At 37.9% G+C, this 19,864-nt stretch overlaps 1 protein-coding gene across 4 annotated transcripts in view; it reads left to right on the top strand.

Moving 5' to 3' along the window:
• SNCAIP (synuclein alpha interacting protein) overlaps positions 1-19,864 on the top strand; it is a 103,777-nt gene that overhangs the window by 60,722 nt on the left and 23,191 nt on the right. For all 4 annotated transcript variants that reach the window (XM_064438158.1, XM_064438157.1, XM_064438159.1 and 1 more), the window contains exons 4-6: positions 10,073-10,935; positions 12,514-12,693; positions 15,783-15,896. In XM_064438158.1, the coding sequence (XP_064294228.1) occupies positions 10,073-10,935; positions 12,514-12,693; positions 15,783-15,896 (1,157 nt within the window). The remainder of the gene's footprint in view (positions 1-10,072; positions 10,936-12,513; positions 12,694-15,782; positions 15,897-19,864) is intronic.

Raw genomic sequence — 19,864 nt, 5'->3', positions numbered from 1 at the left:
TTTCTTCCCCAACATTCTTCCCCCCCCCCAAGTCTTTCCCACTATTCTTCCCCACAAGTCTTTCTCTGTTTTTCCCCCATGTCTTCCCTCCAGTCTTTCCCAATATTCTTCCTCCTATTCTTCTCACCATTCTCCCCACCCCTCACGGCACGCCATTGTCACCCCCTTCATTCCCCACCAAGTACCCACCTCGTCTCTTCATGTCCCCTTCCCCCCATTTTCTACCCCCGCCTATCAGTATTAGCAGCTGATCATGTGGCACACAGCATTATCTGGTCTTGTCATAAAAAGGGTTAAATTCACTCAGTTGCTCCAAGAGAAGGAAAACCACAGAAGGAGTGCAAGAATAGCCCCTAAGACATATTGTACTGGGTGATCTGTTCTTCAGGACTGCTCAGCCACAGTGGCAGCATCAATATCAGTTTTCAGGAAGAAGAGTATATTCTTTTTTAAAGTCAGATAGTTTTAAAGTAAAATGCAGACTGATAGCAAGGATGAAACACTGGTTATGAGCTCTTCCTTAAGACTGTGGGATATTGACAAATTATTGTGTAGCCCTATTGTTTTATGGTCGCTTCTGCAGTCGGACATTTTTCAATGATGATTTTAATTACATCTGCACTCATCTATTGCCTTGAAAAGGGTTGACAGAAGCAAGTACAGGCATTGCTGGAAGACAGTAGTAGCACTGGGGAGTCTGCCAGTGGAAATCAATTCACAGCTTTTTTAAAAGTCTGGAGTCAAAAAAGAGGTCTTTAGCACTGATAATAGTATTGGCAAACTGAAAACAGTACTAAAATCTAGTTTATTCTCTCTACTTACCACTTATGAGTTTTTGGTGAATTGGAAATAGAGCTAAAATCTATTTCATTTTTACTCTGCTTAATCACTGAGTAAACAAATAGTGCTGAACAGGAAGGTATCACTTTACATCCCTGTACAAACTTCAGTATCTGAAATATCATGAAATACCAACAGAGCTGCTACATCAGTCAACATTGTGTAAGGTCCCATCTGTTGATTTTTCATAGTTGCTTCTGATGTAGCCTGTTGCCTTCCCCATATTGTAGATCATTTTAAAATGTTCCCCAAATTATTGTTGCTATGTGCTATTTTTGATGAAGATAGATTATATCATACATCTTTAGTATGCATGACATTCATGCTATTTTACATCTATTGCTATTTTCCATTGGCAATTTAAGTAATATACACATAGAAAAACTCAGAGGTTTTACACAGAGCTGATCCAGCTTTCTACCTCTTACTGACTCCTGCTCAGTTAGAGGTTGCATTTCTTCTTTAAAACAGTAAAGAATGCAGAAGTAGAACTATGCAAGAATTATTTTTTAAAAGAAGTGAAAGTTAAGCATACGTTAGCCATAGGAGTAGGTATGTCAGGGCCCTAATAATCTAAAAAATAATTCTCTGTCAGCTTTGTATCAGGAAAATAGTTAGTTCACTAAGACAGTTAAAAGTATAGAGAAAATAAGATTCAACTTTCTACTTTAAAATATGTATAAATATGCAGACAAACATTTTTGCCAACAAGATTGTTAGAAAAGATTTAAACTAGACATTTACTTTTTGTGGAATTACATTTTTTAATTATATAGCTGGTATTATGGAAGTCTTACTATTCATTGCTCACAGAAAAGTTTAGTAAATAGCCCTTTAAATCCCATTTTCTTTCCCATTTCATGTAAACATTGAATAATATGTTAGTAGCATATGAAAGTGTTCGGTTACATTGTTTTCAAATTACTCTAAGCACTTTAAATCTTAGGCAAACATACCAGTGTTTACCAGTCACTGGGCTTTCTCAAGCACTTCACAAAGACCTTTCAACAGGGTTTTTTTTGGTTTGTTTGTTGGGGTTTTTTTCCTAAACTATTTCTGCCTGCCTGTAACTTTTGCTCAAATTACTTGTTCTTTTGGACAAGGAGAGATTAGAAAGCCTGATAAAGGATTTCCCTACGTGTAGTTTTTCCTCCCTGAATTCCCACTGTTACCTCCCATTATTGGACAGCACTAGCCAGTGATCTGTACCGGTGAGAAGGTCCTGTGGTTCCTTCCTCACCCTTTTGCAAGATGTGCGTGAAAGTCATACGGTCAGTACAATCTGCAGTACAGTCACTCTTGACTCCTCTATGTCCTTCCTTGGATTTAGGGAATTCTGACTCAGGAAAATTCCAAGGGATACTTGGAGCCAAAGTATGTGTGTCAGTAACCCCACACTGCAAGCTAAAAAACATATGGGTTTGGAGAAGAGGTGTAGAGCAAATCCTAGTTTATCCACAGTAGAGTGATTACAGGTAATTGTTTTCTCTACCATCATGGTACAAGAGAAAGATCTTTGTAGCTAGCATAATAACCACTAAGATTGGCATTATTCTTCAAAGATAGAAAATTAAAGTGTGTAGTTTAAAAAGGATCTAGCTAACTCATTTTTCGGAAATGAAGTGTTAGCCAGCCTGCCCATTGATTTCCGGCATTGTCTAATGTAGAATGATGAATTGAAACAGAAATCAGTCCTTCATGCTTTTGTTATTAAGCATGAAATTGGTTGCTTTCTTTCTGGGCAGATTTTCTAAGGCCACTTGAGCAAATGGTTCAAGACATCTGTGTTCAACAAGCTTCACTGAGCCATATCATTGTTCAAGTATATTCTGTCAGTTATGATGACTTTTGGTTGTCATTAAGTGTATGTCTGAAATGAAGACTACATCGTACTCTAGATCTTTATTCACAGGTTGATAAAAGCAAGTTCATCTTTCATCTCCAGCAGCTGTCCTTCTGCACTGCTTTATTTATTCCCAAAGTAACTGTCATTTACAAAATTATTTGGAAGATGAGTTTCCTATTTGAGAAATAAATCAATGAATATAAAATTGCACACAAGTTCTGTCTCAAGCTCTTGATAATGTTTTACCTATCAGAGAAATTTGATTTGGAGACAGTGTTGTATGGCATTAAATTGAAAGAGTCTATTGTACTCCAAATACCTTTAAGGTAAATATGTTTGAAAAAATACAGAATTGATTGGAGAATTCCTCGGTAGAATAATGGAGAACTTTCTCAGAAAAAAGCAATAATAAGTATGCAGTGATACTTGTGATAACTATATATAAGGTCTTCTCCTACCTTGTTTTCACATCCTCCCTCTTCCTGTTTTACGCGTTTTGTGCCATCATGACCTCCTCCGATTTTTGAGAGGAATTTTACTTGCTACCTCCCTTTTACATCCTTAGATCAGTCTGGACAAGGGCAAACCCAATTTATTAATTTTGAAAATTTCTTTGCCTCTTCTATATTATCTACTTGAGAAATGACAGCTTTTGTAGTGTTCTTCCTCAAGCCAAGATAAGAAATCTTATTAATTCACTGAGACTTATATTAATGTTTGAATTACCTGGAAAAGATGCATTGTTATTTAAAAGGATGAATTATTATTTGCCCTGTTTACCCTTTCTTTCTCCTTTAGAGTTGCTTCAAATTCAACTTAAATGAGAACAAACCCTCCCTGTTCTTATCAGTGCAGGGTTGTTCTTTAATTCAGGTTCTTATGCTACAGAGCTTACATTAAAGAACCCTAAAATGTACTCCTAGAAGTTATTAACATATTAAAACTGTAAAACAGTGCCACCTTCAGTTAAAACTGTTAAATATTTTTCAGTGATATTAATAAAACAATAAATAGATATTAAGAACTGGTTTTGATTATCCATCGACATGTAAGGAACATCCCATCCTCCAACTCTTCAAGCCCAAATATTGCTACCAGTGTTGGAGATAAACTGGTTTTACCAACCATGAGGAATTTCCTAAAAGTTTTCCTAGTGTAGACAACACCTCAGTGTCGGTCTACAAAGTCAGAATCACAGTGCTCTAAATGAACCTGGAATAAGTGCAGGTCTTAATTTATTCAGGAGTCTCTGCTGGAGTTACATCACAAGGAAGAAGCTCAGGCATTTCTTTCAGAGGTCAGTAAAAGTCCAAATGTGAAGCTTTGTATATACATACTGCAGGCCCCCAAGTGATTATCTAGTACATAAGCAATATGGTGAAATACTGCATTTAAAAAAATATTTAATAGGTTTGGGCAGTTGTCAATGCTAATCCCAGACTACCTTATTGATGGTGACAGAAAGTGGACTAAAATCCACAGTAAGTTAATTTTTAAAGCAAGGAGGAGGAGTTTCAGATAACAGAAAGTAATTTGAATGCATTCATCATTTGATAGCAAAGCAGTCAATCTAATAGAGTTTGTTCTCATTTGTATAATCATAGAATCCTAGAATGGTTTGGGCCGGGAGGGACCTTCAAAGATCATTTAGTCCAACACCCCTGCCACAGGCAGTAACATCTTTCACTAGATCAGGTTGCTCAAAGTGCACTCCAGCCTGACCTTTGAACACTTCCAGGGATGGAGGTCCACAAGTTCTCTGCGCAACCTCCCAGTGTCTCACCACCCTCATCATAAGGGTGCAAGACCTTGCACTTGTCCTTGTTGAACTTAATGAGGTTCACATGGAGCCAATCCTCAGGCCTGGTCAAGGTCCTTCTGGATGTCATCCCTTTCCTCAAGCAAACCAACTGCACCACTCATTGTCATCTGCAAATTTGCTTAGGGTGCGCTCAGTCGCGCTCTCTATGTCATTAATAAAGATATTGAACAGTACCAGTCCCAATACAAACCCCTGAGGAGCACCACTCATTACTAATCTGCATTTGGATATTGAGCTGTTGACTGCAACGCTTTGGATGTGGCCATCCAGCCGATTCCCTTTCCATCAAATAGTCCATCGATCAAAACTGTCTCTCCAAATTAGAAGCAAGAATGTCAAAGGCCTTACTGAAGTCAAGATAGATGACGTCAGTAGCTCTTCCCTTGTCCACTGATGCAGTCACTCCATTATAGAAGGCCACTAAAATTAGCCAGGTATGACTTTCCCTTGGTAAAGCCATGTTGGCTGACTCTACTTACCTCTCTGTCATCCATATGGCTTCACACAGCTTCCAGGAGGGTCTGTTCCATGTTCTTCACAGGCACTGAGATGAGGCTGACTGGTCAGTAGTTCCCAAGGTCCTCCTCTTTACCCTTTTTAGAGGGTAAACTGTTGAAGCCTAAATGGTAAATAAATTTCTTGTATTGTCAGCAAGAGCAGAGGGTACCTCCCAGTACTGTGTACTGTGAGTTTCCAAGTGCATGCTGACAAGGTCTTGAGGTAAAAGCCCCCAGACAGTGCCTTCTCTTGCCTGTCAGTTTTTCACTTTGTTTCCAGTCTTGCTTATACCTGCAGGCAGGCACTATTCTTTCAGGGTGGTTAAATCTTCATTATAGCATAACTTAAGTCAGAAAGCACCTCTGAAGGCCATTTTGCCCATCTCCCTGTGCTCAGAGTGGTTCCAGTTACACCGGATTGCTCAAGGACCTATTCTCCAAATGAATGCTGCAATAAAGAACATTGCAACCAAGTTACTTTGTGGAAGTGTTATTAGGGAAACAACCATCATGCTCCCACTTCATCAGCAAAAAATAGCCATGATTCAACCTCAGAGGTTCATAGACCATTAAAAGATCTATTAGGCATGATAAAATCAGCATAGTCTTACCACAGTACAGGGCTATCTGATCCAGGGCTCAAGCAATGTATTGTTCTCCATTATTCACAGTTTTACCGTGGTTTGTGACTGCACAAGTATGGAGTTTATAGAAAACAAAAGTTGAAATACAGAGAATTTAAGAGTTAGCGCAGTCTACATGCAGGTGAAGTCGTTAGGTGGAAGTATTAATGGCATTGATGACTGATAACTGTTTGGATAAAGGGAAGTCATCCAGTTTTTCTCCTGAACAGTGTTTCAATGCAGTTAGCTATAAGACATTGCTCTCCATCCTGAGAAGGAACAGAGATAGCAAGCTAAAAAGGCTCAAGGATTTCACGGAGAGTGAAGCAACAAAATGGGGATCACTGGTTGCCACCTACAGAACAACAGCAGTGAATCGATATTCTTCTTCATTCCCATTAGACCAATGTGGCAACATGGACTCAACTGCCAACTGATCTGCAAATGATTCAGATCTTTAAATACATTTTCCTGCTTGCCTACACCACTGTCTGTTGTATGTCCCAGCTGTTCAAAAGAACCATTCACAACTACAGAATATTGGTCAAAGTGTAAACCTAAATGAGTCCATGGTGATGGTAACAGAAACACACTGTTAGGAGTTTGACCGTTTCCTCAGTCAGTGCTCTTTGAATATAAGGCATTCTGGGTTCATGAAGATCTGGCATAGCAACATCTCCATTATGGTCAGTTTGTTTTGTAATGGTACTGATGTGTGATATACAGCCTTTTGCCACCTTTGTGTCACCTTTGTGTCACCAGTGCTGTAAACTTAATGAAGCCATTATTATTTAAAGAATTTTACTGTACCCATATGCCAGGGAGACAGGCTCTTGCACCCATCCCAGCAATGAATTTCTGTAGTAGTTTCCTTATAGAGTTGAAGTAAAAGCTGAGTTCTTTGTTACTTTCACTATACTCAGGACCATTTAAAGGTATTCTGATGTTTGGCATTAGATTGTAAGTATCACAGAAACCACCTGTCACAAGGGTAAAGTTTCATCTGTGCACAATGTAGTCTTGATGGTTGGACAAAACTCATAGTTACCCTATAATTCTACAGATGCTTGTATACTAGATAAAAACTCCCCCTCTCACCTCCTCATGCCCTAGATACAGAGATGATGTTGAAAAATACTCTGAAGTCAACAGATGCTTCCAATTGGAAACAAGTTATAAGGATCTTTTTTAGAAAAATCAAGGTAAATTTTGATTCCTAAAGTAAAATCCGATTAAGTGATTAAATATAGAGAGAAGTTGCTTCCTATTTGTCCCCTTTTCTAATTATTGGCCCCCAGTAGTTCTAGGACATCTATAAATAAATGAATAAGTGAAACTATAAATAAATCGACAGGCCTCTTTATTCACATTTTGCATTTTCTCTTCCTCCAGAAGAGCACAGAGCACAATATATGGTAAAGAACTACTTTTGAAAATTTGACCCTTGCCAGCTTTCATCAGATACTATTTTCTTGGCACTATTAGTGTCAAGGAAAAGCTTTGGCACCTCAGGGCTATCAGGCAGCACAACACTTTTTTACTGACATGAATGAAATCTCCTCAAGTTTTGTGTTCTTCTTACTTCAGCAACACGACAACAGGATTGTCCAGATCTCTCATATTAGTGAATAAAAGTTAAATAATTTTGACAACAAAGCTGGAAAAAAAATTTCATCGTCAAAAAATTTTTACATTTGAGATACCGGTGCACAGAAGAGATACGGCTTATCCAAGATTATACTGAAATTATTTGTCAGATTCAGGAATCAAGTTAGCTGCTCCACATTCTAGTCCCCTGCCTTAAACTGAGAACATCCCTTACTGTTGTTTATAAAAGTATCAAACAGTATTTATTGACCCAGAATTTTGACATCCCCTGCCTGAGTTCTTAAGCATGGAGAAATGAGGAAGAGGCTTTTCACCTGGAGCAGCTGTTGAAGACTACTCACATTGTTCCTGCTGTGCTGTTGCTTTATAGGACATAGGCAGCACTTGCTTTTGCTTCTTCAGGGAACAAGCATCTGAAAACAGAACAGAAGAGATTGAAGCCATACCCTGGTCCACTCTGCCCTGTGGTTTCAGCATTGTGGAGGGGGAAACCATGCTGTAACTGCCTAAGCACTGATGCAGCCTGTACAGCACCCAAGTATAAAATAGCACAAGGAAGGATTGTGTCTACCAGTGTGACTTGCTTTCTTCCCTACTGCTTGTGTGGTTAAATGCTATATTCTAATCCTTTATTAAATGCAGTGTAAATCCATCATCCCAGTTAAGTGAAGAATAAGTTTGTAAGTCAGTAAAAATATTGCTAACTGTTCTCAGTGTTCCAGTTTGCTTTCTGGAAAAACTGTTTGTAAAGAGATGTTGGGAAGAAAAACAATGGAAAAATGGGAGTACCTTTCTCTGCTCTAATTGTAATGAAAGAAAAGAGAAATGCATGACTTTACAATGATCCAAGACAGATTTGTAACAAAGGTCATTGCTTCTTCGCAGTGTCTGATTTTACAATTTTATCATCAGCGGTTTATGTAAATGCGTGTTATTAAGGTTAGAAAGTGGAGAAAGCCAAGCACCAAATTAAATGTAAGCTTAAATAAAGTGACGACAAACGTAATGTTGAAGCCTTTTCCTCTGTCTAGACCCCTGTGTTGAAAGCAGTGTTTTCATAAAACTCAGACAGAATTCATTTCCATACTGAGTGCTTAATAGTTCCTGTCAGAACAAAACAGCTGGGAAACATATGGTATCCATTTCCCTGTATCACTTGGAAAAAATTTCACATGTAAATAAAACCAACATAAAAGTGTAGGCCTTTGAACCCAGAATCTTATACAATACATAAATAAGTCAGTACAGTGCATTCTTTGTATTGGCTTACTAAGTTACATGCCTTTTGATTATTATTATTTTTATTTCTTCTTCAGAAATGTATTCTTAAGCACTTCCAAAAGTATTAAGGTAATTTTCAGACATCCGTAACTACTAAGCTATACTAATCTTTCACTTCAGACATTAACGTTGCACGGAAAGTGTATATATCTGTTTCCTTAGGAAGGTGTTCATGGCAAATTGTGTGTTTTGACCACAAATTAGATCCCACTGATATGCAGTTAGCACATGTAATAAATCTGCTTTGTTTAAACAGTATTCTTGACTTTCAGAATGCATTAACTCTTAGTGTACATTCAAAGGGGCAAAGAAACTGCCTAAAGGATTTAGTGGTTTTAGTGCTGTCCCTCAACTGAAAATAAAAAAAATAATGAATTCCCAATTATAGAGATCATAAATATCACCAGCTGAGACAGTGTGAAAGAGTGCAAGTTCAGTAGGATTAAGACTTCAGGTGCCTTGAGCTCCCTTTCTTCTCTGCAAGTCAGATTCACTGGTCAAACTCCATATCATGAAGTGCACTGAACTAATGGTCTGGAAGGTCCAAAGTTATATATGTGTGTATCTGTATGTGTGTGTATACGTATATATATATTTTATATATATATATAAGGGATGGAAAGTTTGACAGAGAAGCCCCGCATACGGAGAAGTAGTGGAAAAAGAAACATCATACCTGAATAAGTAGGCTTAATTTTCAGATCAGAGAATCACAAAATCATTTAAGTTGCCAGGGACCACTTGAAATCATCTAGTCCAATAGCGCTGCTTAAGCAGATTTTGAGTATCTCCACAGGTGGAGATTCTGCAGTGTCTCTGGGCAATCTGGGCCAGTATTTGACCCACCTCACAGTAAAACAGTGTTTTCTTGTGTTCAGATGGAACTTCATGTGCTTCACTTTGTGCCCATCGCCTCTTGTCCTGTCAGTGGGCATCATGGAGAAGAGCCTCGCTCCTTCTTCTTCATTGCTTCCCATCATGTAATTACACACAATGATAAGATTCCTCCTGACCCTTCTCTTCTCCAGGCTGAACAGTCCCAGCTCTCAGTCACTGTTCATATGAATTCCCAGTCCTTGTATGAAAAATACATCTCCCAGAGATAACAGGCCTTAAAAATTAAATTTTATTGTTATTAAAATGAATCCACTAAAAAATTTTGACTAACCCTTTTATTGACCTCCCAGAAAATCATCCTACTCTAGTGATGCATCCCCATGCAATAAAAAAATAGCAGAGTGCAAACTAGAATAGTTAGGCAGGACCACTGTAAATTCCACTAGGCTCTTATTGGTTACCATCACTTGATTAAAATTACTTTCTTTCTAAGTGATTACAATATATGTCCTGTTTGAAGAAAGTTTCTTTTCTGGAGTGTCAAATTCTTCAGCTGTTTAGATAGAGATGCCATTAAATCTGCTTAGATATGAATGTGGCATGTTATCATGTAGTTCTTGTTTCCGGTGTCTGGCCAGGTGTATCTTTAAAGCATGCCTATATCATGTCACACGTCTGGTAGTAATCACTTCTAAATCACATTCCTCTCTTTCTCTAGTTTCCAGCAGCAGCTGGAACTGTGGAGTCTCAACTCTTATCGGAAATGCACAGAAACCAACAGGAATTGCAGATGTGTGCAATAAATTCAGACCAGTGAAGAGGGTTTCCCCATTAAAGCACCAGCCAGAAAGCTCTGAGAACAATGAAAGTGATGACCAGAAGAACCAGAAGGGAGAATATCAGAAAGGCAGTGATTCTCAGTCTACACCTCCAAATGATGACCAGAGCCCAGGAGAAGGAGAGAGCCTTAAAAGCAAAAACATTGAGCCCACTGTTCTGCTTGGGGAGCTGGAGCACTATGATCTGGATATGGATGAAATTTTGGATGTGCCTTATATTAAATCAAGCCAGCAACTTGTTCCTTTTACGAAGGTAGTTCCTGAGAAAAAACTTTTGGGTGTATGTTCAACAGTGAATGGTCTTAATGGCAAGACCTGCTCTGCAGGGAACGCAGAGAGCTCGCCTGCTGGCGGGACACAGTTCTGTGTACTGTCTCCTGTGAAAGGCTCTCAGCTGAGAAAAACGCAGCCCATTGTCCACGATCAGCATAAGCATTTAACAGAAGAATTAGAGCTTTCCCAGCCTCTAGTTAAGTGTAGCTCAGTGCACGAATCTGAGGCCCAGGGCAAGGGCTTCCTCAGCAGGACATTTGTTGATCCTCATGCTCACAAAGCTGAGAAGACTATGCCAAACTGCCACCTGAGGACTTTCCACCTGCAGACCACAGTGGCAGAAAGCAAGCAACTAGAGGAACTGAGTATGAACTGGAACAGTGCAGGGGGCCCAGAAGAGAGGAGCGAAGAGGTGAAAAAAATTAAGAGCATCTTAAACATTGTAAAGGAAGGCCAAATATCTCTTCTGGTAAGTATTATCTTTTTAATAAAATGCATAGAATAAGGGTGATCTGTGATGTGGTTTATTAAGCCAGCAAATCTGATGAAGTGTGTAGTTTGAATCACTGCCCTTTTTATCTTGTATGCTCCTTAGAAATTGAGCATATGGGCTTCCAAAGGGAAAGTTTTAATCTTTAAATCAAATATGTAGCAAGACCAAGATACTAGTTTTGTGTAAACATGGCCAAGATTGCTAGTTTATGCAGTACACTGAAATCATACAGAAGGCAGGTATTTTAGCTATTGAGGTCACTTGAATATCAAATTTAAATCTTAACTGAGTTTTGCCTTGCACATTTGCAGGTCACTTTATTCAGTTATTGCTGGTTTACCTCATTTGTTATTTAGAGCCTGATGATGGGAACAGAGGGGCTTCTGTTGTATTCTGATTATTATTCAGGAGCGTTTATGCCGTCTTGTTGCAGCAGCATTCTCAGGCAGGAGCTTTCTCTAAAGCCTCGTTGGCCTCTGACCTATATGAAGTTTTTTAGTAAATTCTAGCACTGTGATGGGGCTTTATCAGTGATGGTTTCCAAAGTAACTGGTTGCAAGTTAACACAATGATGCAGAGCATGTGATCTCCACTCAGAACGGCTGGTGGAGGCACAGTGTATGTATAAGAATTGTTTTTGTTAGATTTTTGTTTAGCTTCTCTGTTTACCAGTCTAGCTCAAGCACAAAGGCACGCTATTAACGTAGCAGCAAGAGCAAAGGCATATATTCGAAGACTAGACAGAAGCAGAAGAGAATATTAGATTGCTCACTAAAAAATAAAAGGAAATTAAATTCACCCTGAAATACAAACTGGGGGGAAAAAAGAGGTCATCATACGTAGGTACATGGAAAGAAAATGCATATTTTTCCAAAGAGGTTGAAACCTCTGAATGAAGTACTCTGGCAAGTCTGCACAATGCTAGGAACTTAGCATTGCTACTCCTTAACTCTGTCTTCCTTCTGTTTTCCTTCTGGAGTTTCTCAGTCCCATTGTTTTGTCTCAAAATTAGATTTGCACAGAAATAATGTGTTAGGTCATGGTTGTGTAGTACTTCGGGTAAATATTCCAACAAATTTTTTCATGGAAACAAACTATCAAATAAAAGTCTCCAGTCATGTGTTTTAACTACATTTTACATTGTACTTAACACAAGCTGCCACTTTGGTGATGAGCAAAATGAATCAGGAACTTTTTTTAGGAGTCATGGATGTTTTCTGTTCAATTACTCACCAGTATTGTAAAAAAAAAAAAAAAATTGAACAAACTGGTAGAAAGACTTAAAGCTCCTCAAGACCTTGCGTTGTTTATTGCATGAGAAGGAGAGAAACTACCCTAGTGAATCAAGGCACTGAGCACTCTGCCTCTATCCTTTTGCTAAGAGTAGCCAGGTTGTGTGTAGTGTAGTGTAAAGCTCCTGGTTCTGAGTTACAAGTTAGAACATGTCTATGGGGAAACATCTTTGTACTTGGCTTGTGTCTGGGGCTGTGAAGCTTAATGTTCTGTGTATCTTTTTATCCTTAGTTGTAGCTAACATAATACCTTCTTTAACAGCCACATTTAGCAGCAGATAATCTGGATAAGATCCACGATGAATGTGACAACAATCTGTTGCATGTAGCAGCATCAAAGGGACATGCAGAATGCCTGCAACATCTCACTTCTTTGATGGGTGAAGACTGTTTGAATGAACGAAACATTGAGCAGCTAACTCCAGCTGGATTAGCAATAAAGGTAACTTTGTCTTTACTGTAATGTGACATAAAGGTCATTTAGTTTCTTTCTGCGATGGCAGTAAGTAATACTTCCAGCAGGATGTTATTTTTCAAGCATTTTGTTAAGTGAGAGCGAAAAGAACTATTGGCTGTTACCACATAAGCAAATAAAAATGGGTTACTATGCAGGATACAGTATCAGCTGTATAACACTGACATTTTTTGTGTTGTCAATGCATATACATTAATTTTTAAATCAGTTAACTGACTAAAAAAAATTGTGATATTTTAAGGAACAGTCATTTAACTGAGACTCACTTGTTTCTTTAGAGACCATAACAGTTTCTTGGTTCTTTACAAATATGGGCATAATCTTGTAAGACAAGTGTGAGAATATGTTTACAAAGCATAAAAAAACCTCTGATCCACATCTAGAGGTGAAACTTCTTGGTTGTCTACAACAATCACATCAAAATTAAAATGTACATGTTACAGAACAACCTGTCAGAAACTGCAAAAGTTAATGTCAAAGCTTACAGGAAAACCTATTATGAAGGAAAATGTGAAAATTATTGGTATTGCTGCACTAAAATAAAGCACAGTGGTGTACAGGAATGCTGACAATTTAACCGTACAGATTCTGGTTCTTTACTAAGTGAGATTGAATGGTTGAATGCCATTCCTTTTAGCCACTAAGTACCTTAAGAAGAAACAAAGAAAGGGGTGAAATATAATACAAGATTTTCTTTTTCTTCCTGGGTTTTATTGTTATTTGCTTCTTGGGAAAACTTCAGAAACTGATGGAGGACCAGTGGATTCCAGCCTGCAGGTTTGCATCTTTGAGACAACACTTAAATGACCTAGAGCCCTGGTGCAGGTTTCAGGGTTGAGTTTTTCTGATTTTTCTGGAACAAGCCATATGAATATAAAATTAAACTGATATCTAGTTGCACTAATGAAATGCTGTTATAAAAGTGAGGTATTTAGCTTCAATACGTTGGGCCATGTCCAGACTGAATAGTTACAGTCTGCCAATTTAAAGTCTTACAATTTTAGTTGGAAATAATTTTCTTTCTTGTTTTTTCAGCCTAGGTATATAATGTGTTTATAAGCCAATAAAACCTTCTGTCTTTTTCTCCAGAAAGGCTGGCTTTTTTAATAATTAGTTCCTTTAGTTTCTATAATACTTGAGCTTGACATTCACAAAGAAGTGTGTAAATGTAATGGAGTTCTTAGGACTTACTCTAATGGAATAAGTAGGCATGCTAAGGCCCAAGTGTTTCTAATGATGACCTGCATGGCTGGACTTCTCCTGTATCATTGCAAAGTTTCGTGAGAGCCTTAAAGTAATCTGGCATAACTAAACCTTGTAGCTCTTAATCCTTACTCCCAAAGCAGCTTTGCCTACTCATAGAATGGACTTTATTCTTCTTGCTCTGACTTCATACCATTGTAACTCCCATAACATTATACCATGTGGGACATGCACCTACATTCCACAAGAGTGATGACTATTAGAATGGAAAGAAACTTATATGCAGGAACATAAATTTCCATGGAAGAGAATTTCAACAATTTAGTGATAATGCATAACATTTTCCAGTAAGGAATGAGTTAATTAAAACTAATTATTTTTATTTAAAACCTATTTTGGACCTTGAGCTATGGGCTAGAGAGTGAAAATGGAGCAGTATGTTAGGCCAGTCACCCTGTCATATGGATAGTTTATTTTAACTGATAGAGAAAGCTGTAGAGAAATTCTTTCCACATTAGCAAAACTGTCTTACTTAGCAGGTACTTAATTTTATTAATTCTTCACCTTAATTTTAGAAATACAGAAATATTTTACTCTGTTGTGGTACAAAGGAAAACAAAATAAAAAATTATTAATTAGTCATGCTTACTAAATATTTGAGCCCAAATATGAGGAGGAGGATTCTTCTAGTGTAATAAAAATAATACAAGTAGTTTAATTGTTTTACTTCATTACTGCAATTGAGAGGAATACAGAAAAGTAAGTAAAGTAAAAAGGTGTGCATTTTTGTGTTTATATATATACATTACATATGGAAGGAATAAGATAAATATCAAATTAATTTTATTCTAATTTTTCTTTCTCCCATATAATTTTAAGTGGGTTAATATTTATTACATTCTTTCTGTTTTTATAAAAGTAAAACTGAAACTTGAAATGGGTATTTCTTTCCTTCTTATGATAGCTTTTTCCATTTTATGCACACAAACAGCTTTTTATGTTATGTGTGTTGACCTCTGTGAGGTTTTGACTGAGCAATTGAAATACTTGTTTCAGCTATAAAGAATATAATAGCCTTTATGAACATGAGAGCTGAGAAATTAAGTAAGAGCAGGCCAGAATGTAGACCGTGCCAAACTGTGTTTACCAAGATACCATCGCTGAAGAGAGCAGCAAGACAAGCTGCTAAAAACTCTTGCCTTTATGCTGGGCCACAGGTATGTTCTGAAGAAAACGTTCATGTTTCCACAGCATCTAATTCCCACTGCTCGGTAACTTGCAAACTACTGGGAGTGTGCATAGCAGCTTCAGAATCTTGAGACTAGACTGTAAGGTGTTCAGGGCAAGAACCACCTCTTTGTGTTTTAACGGTGTCTGTTACAGATAGGTCCTAATCCATGAGGATTAAGTGTTCAGATACTACACACATAGGAATAATTTTGGAAGCATGCATTTAATTAGTGATCAAAGAAAGACTTGGGTTCATAGGGAAGCAGTTCACTCTGCTCCAGCAGATCATCTCATTTAGTCATTGAGTCTTGCTGTACAAGTGATGGAAACAGAACTATGGTTTTGGTCTAAACAATCTGAGAGTAGAGTCCAGGTTATGTATGTAATACTATCAGACTGTCATTTTCACATTGCCCACTTCACTATAATCAATAGCCAAACTAAAATTGATCCAGGACAGCAAGATAAACAAGTGCATTACATGATAGCAGATAAAAGAACACATTTTCAAGCAAACTGGAATTACATAACATTTTAGTAATTCTGATAAGCTTTTCCTTGTTCACAGATGTGTTTAGAATTGAAAGAGCTGGAATTTAATTTTTTTTTTTTAATTCATTTAGAATGGTCAGCTGGAGTGTGTTCGGTGGATGGTGAGTGAAACAGAAGCTATTGCAGAATTAAGTTGCTCAAAAGACCACCCAAGCCTTATTCATTATGCAGGTTGCTATGGCCAGGTATGACTTTCATTTACTTTTTCAAATAGATTATTTAGATGCTTATAAAAGAATTTCAGTTTAAACCATCTTTATAATTTTGTGACTTCTAATTACAGGTGTTCTTAATTAGTTCAGATATAGCAAAATCATTTCACACTTAATCTGTTTAATTTTTTATATAGTTTCCCTCTTAAGTCTTTTTTTTTTTTTTTTAAGCTTTAAGTAATTGCTATGAGAAGATTAGCTGGCATATTAGGCCAGCCTGTCAATCCCAAGAACATATAGGGAGATTAGCTGTCACGATCCCTAGGGGACTTCTAGGACACATCAGAAGATCATCAAACATTTTGGGATAGTTCACGTTCTCTTTCCAGGAGAGGTTAATCTCAAAAAATTTTGGCAAATTGTGACAATTTAGGAATTCAGTTCCTTGGCAGCTAAGTGAAGTGTGGTGAAACTTGAACATCATCTGTCTAGCTCTAGCCAGTTTTACTGAGAATTACATATAAAAATATGTTGTAAACCAATCCTGTTCCACACCTAACTTATCTATAAATCTAATGACGAGAAGCCACAGAAGTACAGCATTTTGGTGCTTTGCTAATGTCTGGGGAAACATATACCACTTAATCGCACCACATTCTCTTCCCACAAAGTCTTTTTTTTCCTAAGTAGACCTTGCAATAACCCCTTTTCAAAGGACCTTCTCCAGGATCTACTGCACAAGGAATAGTGATCGGTTATTCTTCTCTAACCTCTTTGGCAGATGGTCCATTTTATCACCCAGTTTTTTCAATAGACATTAAGGATAAATGCAGAAAACCCACTATTTTTGTGCTAATGCTTTTTTTCTCTTACTTGTTAAGAGAGAACAAGCAAAATGTAACCACTAAGAAAATGATCTTTTTCTTTCCTGTACAAGTGTGGTTGTCTCATTCAATGCCATACAATTTTTGTGGCGTGTTTCTGCTGTCAACTGATCCTGTCCAAACATGAATTTACTGGAGGGGGAGGGAGAGAGAGTGGACAGGTTTGGAAGACTGTGGAGCTGGAAGTCTGCCCTTTGTCCTGCTCTTTCCATAGGCACACAGACATCCTTGTTTTCATGCTGTGCAAGACTTCCATTGCCTCTTCTCCACTCACTTACTACACAGATGTTACTGGCGCAAGTTAGGACCCTGCTGGATATGCTGACTGATTGTGTCCTGCTCTCTGTAGCAAGTTTGACCTGTAAACCTAGCACTGAATATAGGAAGGCTGGGAGCCAGATCAGAACTGGATTCGAGAAGGGTGTGTTTGCTACTAGGAAGAAAAAGTTTGGAAGGGAAAGTTTCATGTGAACTTATATTCATATCTTCAATTGATTAGCCTACTTTTTCCTCATGTCTAAAGATATTTATACAAACTAAATCCAGTGAAGCTTTTTTTTTTCTTTTCAGTGAGCTATGCTGTCTACTGCCAGGAACAAATCTGGCACACTTTATCTAGATTCTTTTCAGAGCAGGACGGAAGCTCTACCAGTTAAGAAACACCAGCTACAATCAGCCACCCGTGAAATGTAAAAAGGTGATATATAAATTGCTGCCAAGTTTTCTTAGTTAGCTGAATGCCAAAGGAAGTTCACATATAATGTCAATTATCTTTTTTTTTTTTTTTTTTATAATCCATAAATGTCTTGCAAACATGAAGGAATGTTGAGGCTGAAGGGATGCCAGACTATCTTACCCAACTGTGTTAAGAAGAAAAAACTTCGAGAAATTCAAATGCGTAATTGGCACTATCCTCGAAGCTTTCATTTATTTTACCATTACTTACATGAGAGATAATCCATGTAAACACTGGTCTTGGCAGAATTACAAGAGTAATATTTTTACAAGGAAGACCTGTTATTGAATCATTTTCTAAAAGAGTCAGTCCATCCATTGTTTCCCCAGGCATTAGGCACGTGCACCATATTTTTCTTCAATAAATATCATTTAAAATGGGCAGCAAAAGGGTGTTTGTAGCAAAGCTCCTATGTTAAAGGTCATAAAACCACAGCCATGGCCTGACTCCAGAGACATCTCAACAATATTATATTTGTCCAATGAGAGAGGGACTACATAAGTTCATCTGATGGAAGAGGAGAAGAGCTTAAAGTCAACCTATAGCCTGGTCAGCCTGGTCACTCCTAGCAAGGGCTTCTTTAAGCATAGGATTATGCAAGAAGCAACCATGGTTGTTGGCAGGCCTCTCCATGCCAGGCATAAATCATGGGTACGTGGCAGATTGTGTGCCAGCTGTGTCTGGCACAGTCAGCATGTGACAGGAAGGAGACACAGTCCTAGGTGCACATAGTAGGTCCTAAGAGCTTCACAGGGCTGTAATTTCTTTCGAACACAGATGCTGTGGTAGCATGGACTGCACAGGTAAGAGGCAAGCAGTGCAGAATGCCAAGGGTTTGTTGCCCCTGAGCTCCAGAGAGTCTAGGGGGACACTGAGGAACAAGAGCTACAGCATGACTGGGGACTTATAAAGGGTTCTGTGCACCACTTGGCAATGGTTTAGTGCTGGAGGACAGAGTGGGGAGGAGTGCGTGATACTCAGATATGCAAATGCCTAATGCCACACCTTTTTTGTACCTCAGGATGTTTGCCTTCCTGCCTAATGTCGTTTTTGCAAGGATAATGTGTTGTTTTCATACACTCCTTTACTGTGAAGAGATACTGGGAAGGGCAGCTTATTTGATTAATATTGAAGGGGCTGGGATTTGCTGTAGAGTCAGTGCTCCTAACCATGCTAATCATTCCATTCGTAGGCCATTTAATGTTTAAACGCTCTTTGTTAGTTGTTCTTTCGGCTCCAAAAGTCAGCTGATGGAGCCAAAGTCTGCAGCCTGTCCCAAAACAGAAATTATATATTGTGACATTTTCCCAGAATCTTTTTTTAGGAAGGTTTGAGTTATTGTAGGTCGAGAACATGCCAGAGGGATGTCAACCACTGCTACAACATAAGACCATTGTAGGTCTTAAAATTATCAGATATACTGAACAATTCACCAGTATTTTTCAGTTCCTGTTACATAACAAATATGTGTTTATTTTCAATTATCTTAATGTCACAAATTTTCTTATTGTCTTTCCTATTGTCTTAATAAATTGAGTTGATGACTGTAAACCTATGCCTAAGAACACTTTTCTTCCAAATACATAATGTGTTCCTAAAGTGATATGTGATATATTTTGATTTATGATGTTTTCAGTTTTCCTAGATGTAAGTGAAGAAAACAGTTGCTTTCTTCCTTTTTTTTTTTCTGTCAAGGTTACATTTGTTAAAAACCATAGTCATTTGAGAGAATCACAGACTGTTCAAGTAGGCCTCTGACTTTGTGCCTGTGATCAATTGACACACAGACATCCTAAGTACAGATGATTGTATGTGGCCATCCAGGCACTCGATTTCTGTGTTGCTAAGATAAATGACTAGAAAGCATCATTTGCTCCACACTGATAGTGATCATAAAATTACAGAACATGCTTAACATCCTGGTCTCTATTATGTTCCAAAGAAGTATATAATTTCAAAGCTATAGTTGTCTTCCAAATCTGCAGAGGAGTTTTGCTAAAATATTTTTCTTTTAATTATTAAAACATAAGGGCAATTCATAGCAGTAGTGTAATCCTTCTTCACTGCTGGCCAACACCACAGGCATCTCGAGAAATTGCTCAAAAGTATTTTAAAAGGGATATGTGATCTGAAGTCATCTCTCCATGCTGGCTGTCAGCTGGATTGGGCATTCAGCCAAGGAGAAGTAAAAATACCTATCCCTTCACCCTGTAATAAAAACAAAACTGCTGTTAAAGTGGAAATATGAAGAAGATAAGTTCCAGGCAGATTAGCCCTGTGAAGCAGTAAGCAGAGATCCAGGTGCTTGAATGGACAGAATCATTTGGAGTAGATCTAAAAGAGTCTGAGGATCCATCTCCTTTTCCTTGACATTAAATTTT

The sequence above is a fragment of the Phalacrocorax carbo genome, chromosome Z (genome assembly GCF_963921805.1).
Source record: "Phalacrocorax carbo chromosome Z, bPhaCar2.1, whole genome shotgun sequence".
Taxonomy (NCBI): Eukaryota; Metazoa; Chordata; class Aves; order Suliformes; family Phalacrocoracidae; genus Phalacrocorax; species Phalacrocorax carbo.
Note: the sequence above shows the minus strand (reverse complement) of the source record. Positions and strands in the feature narration are given on the sequence as shown.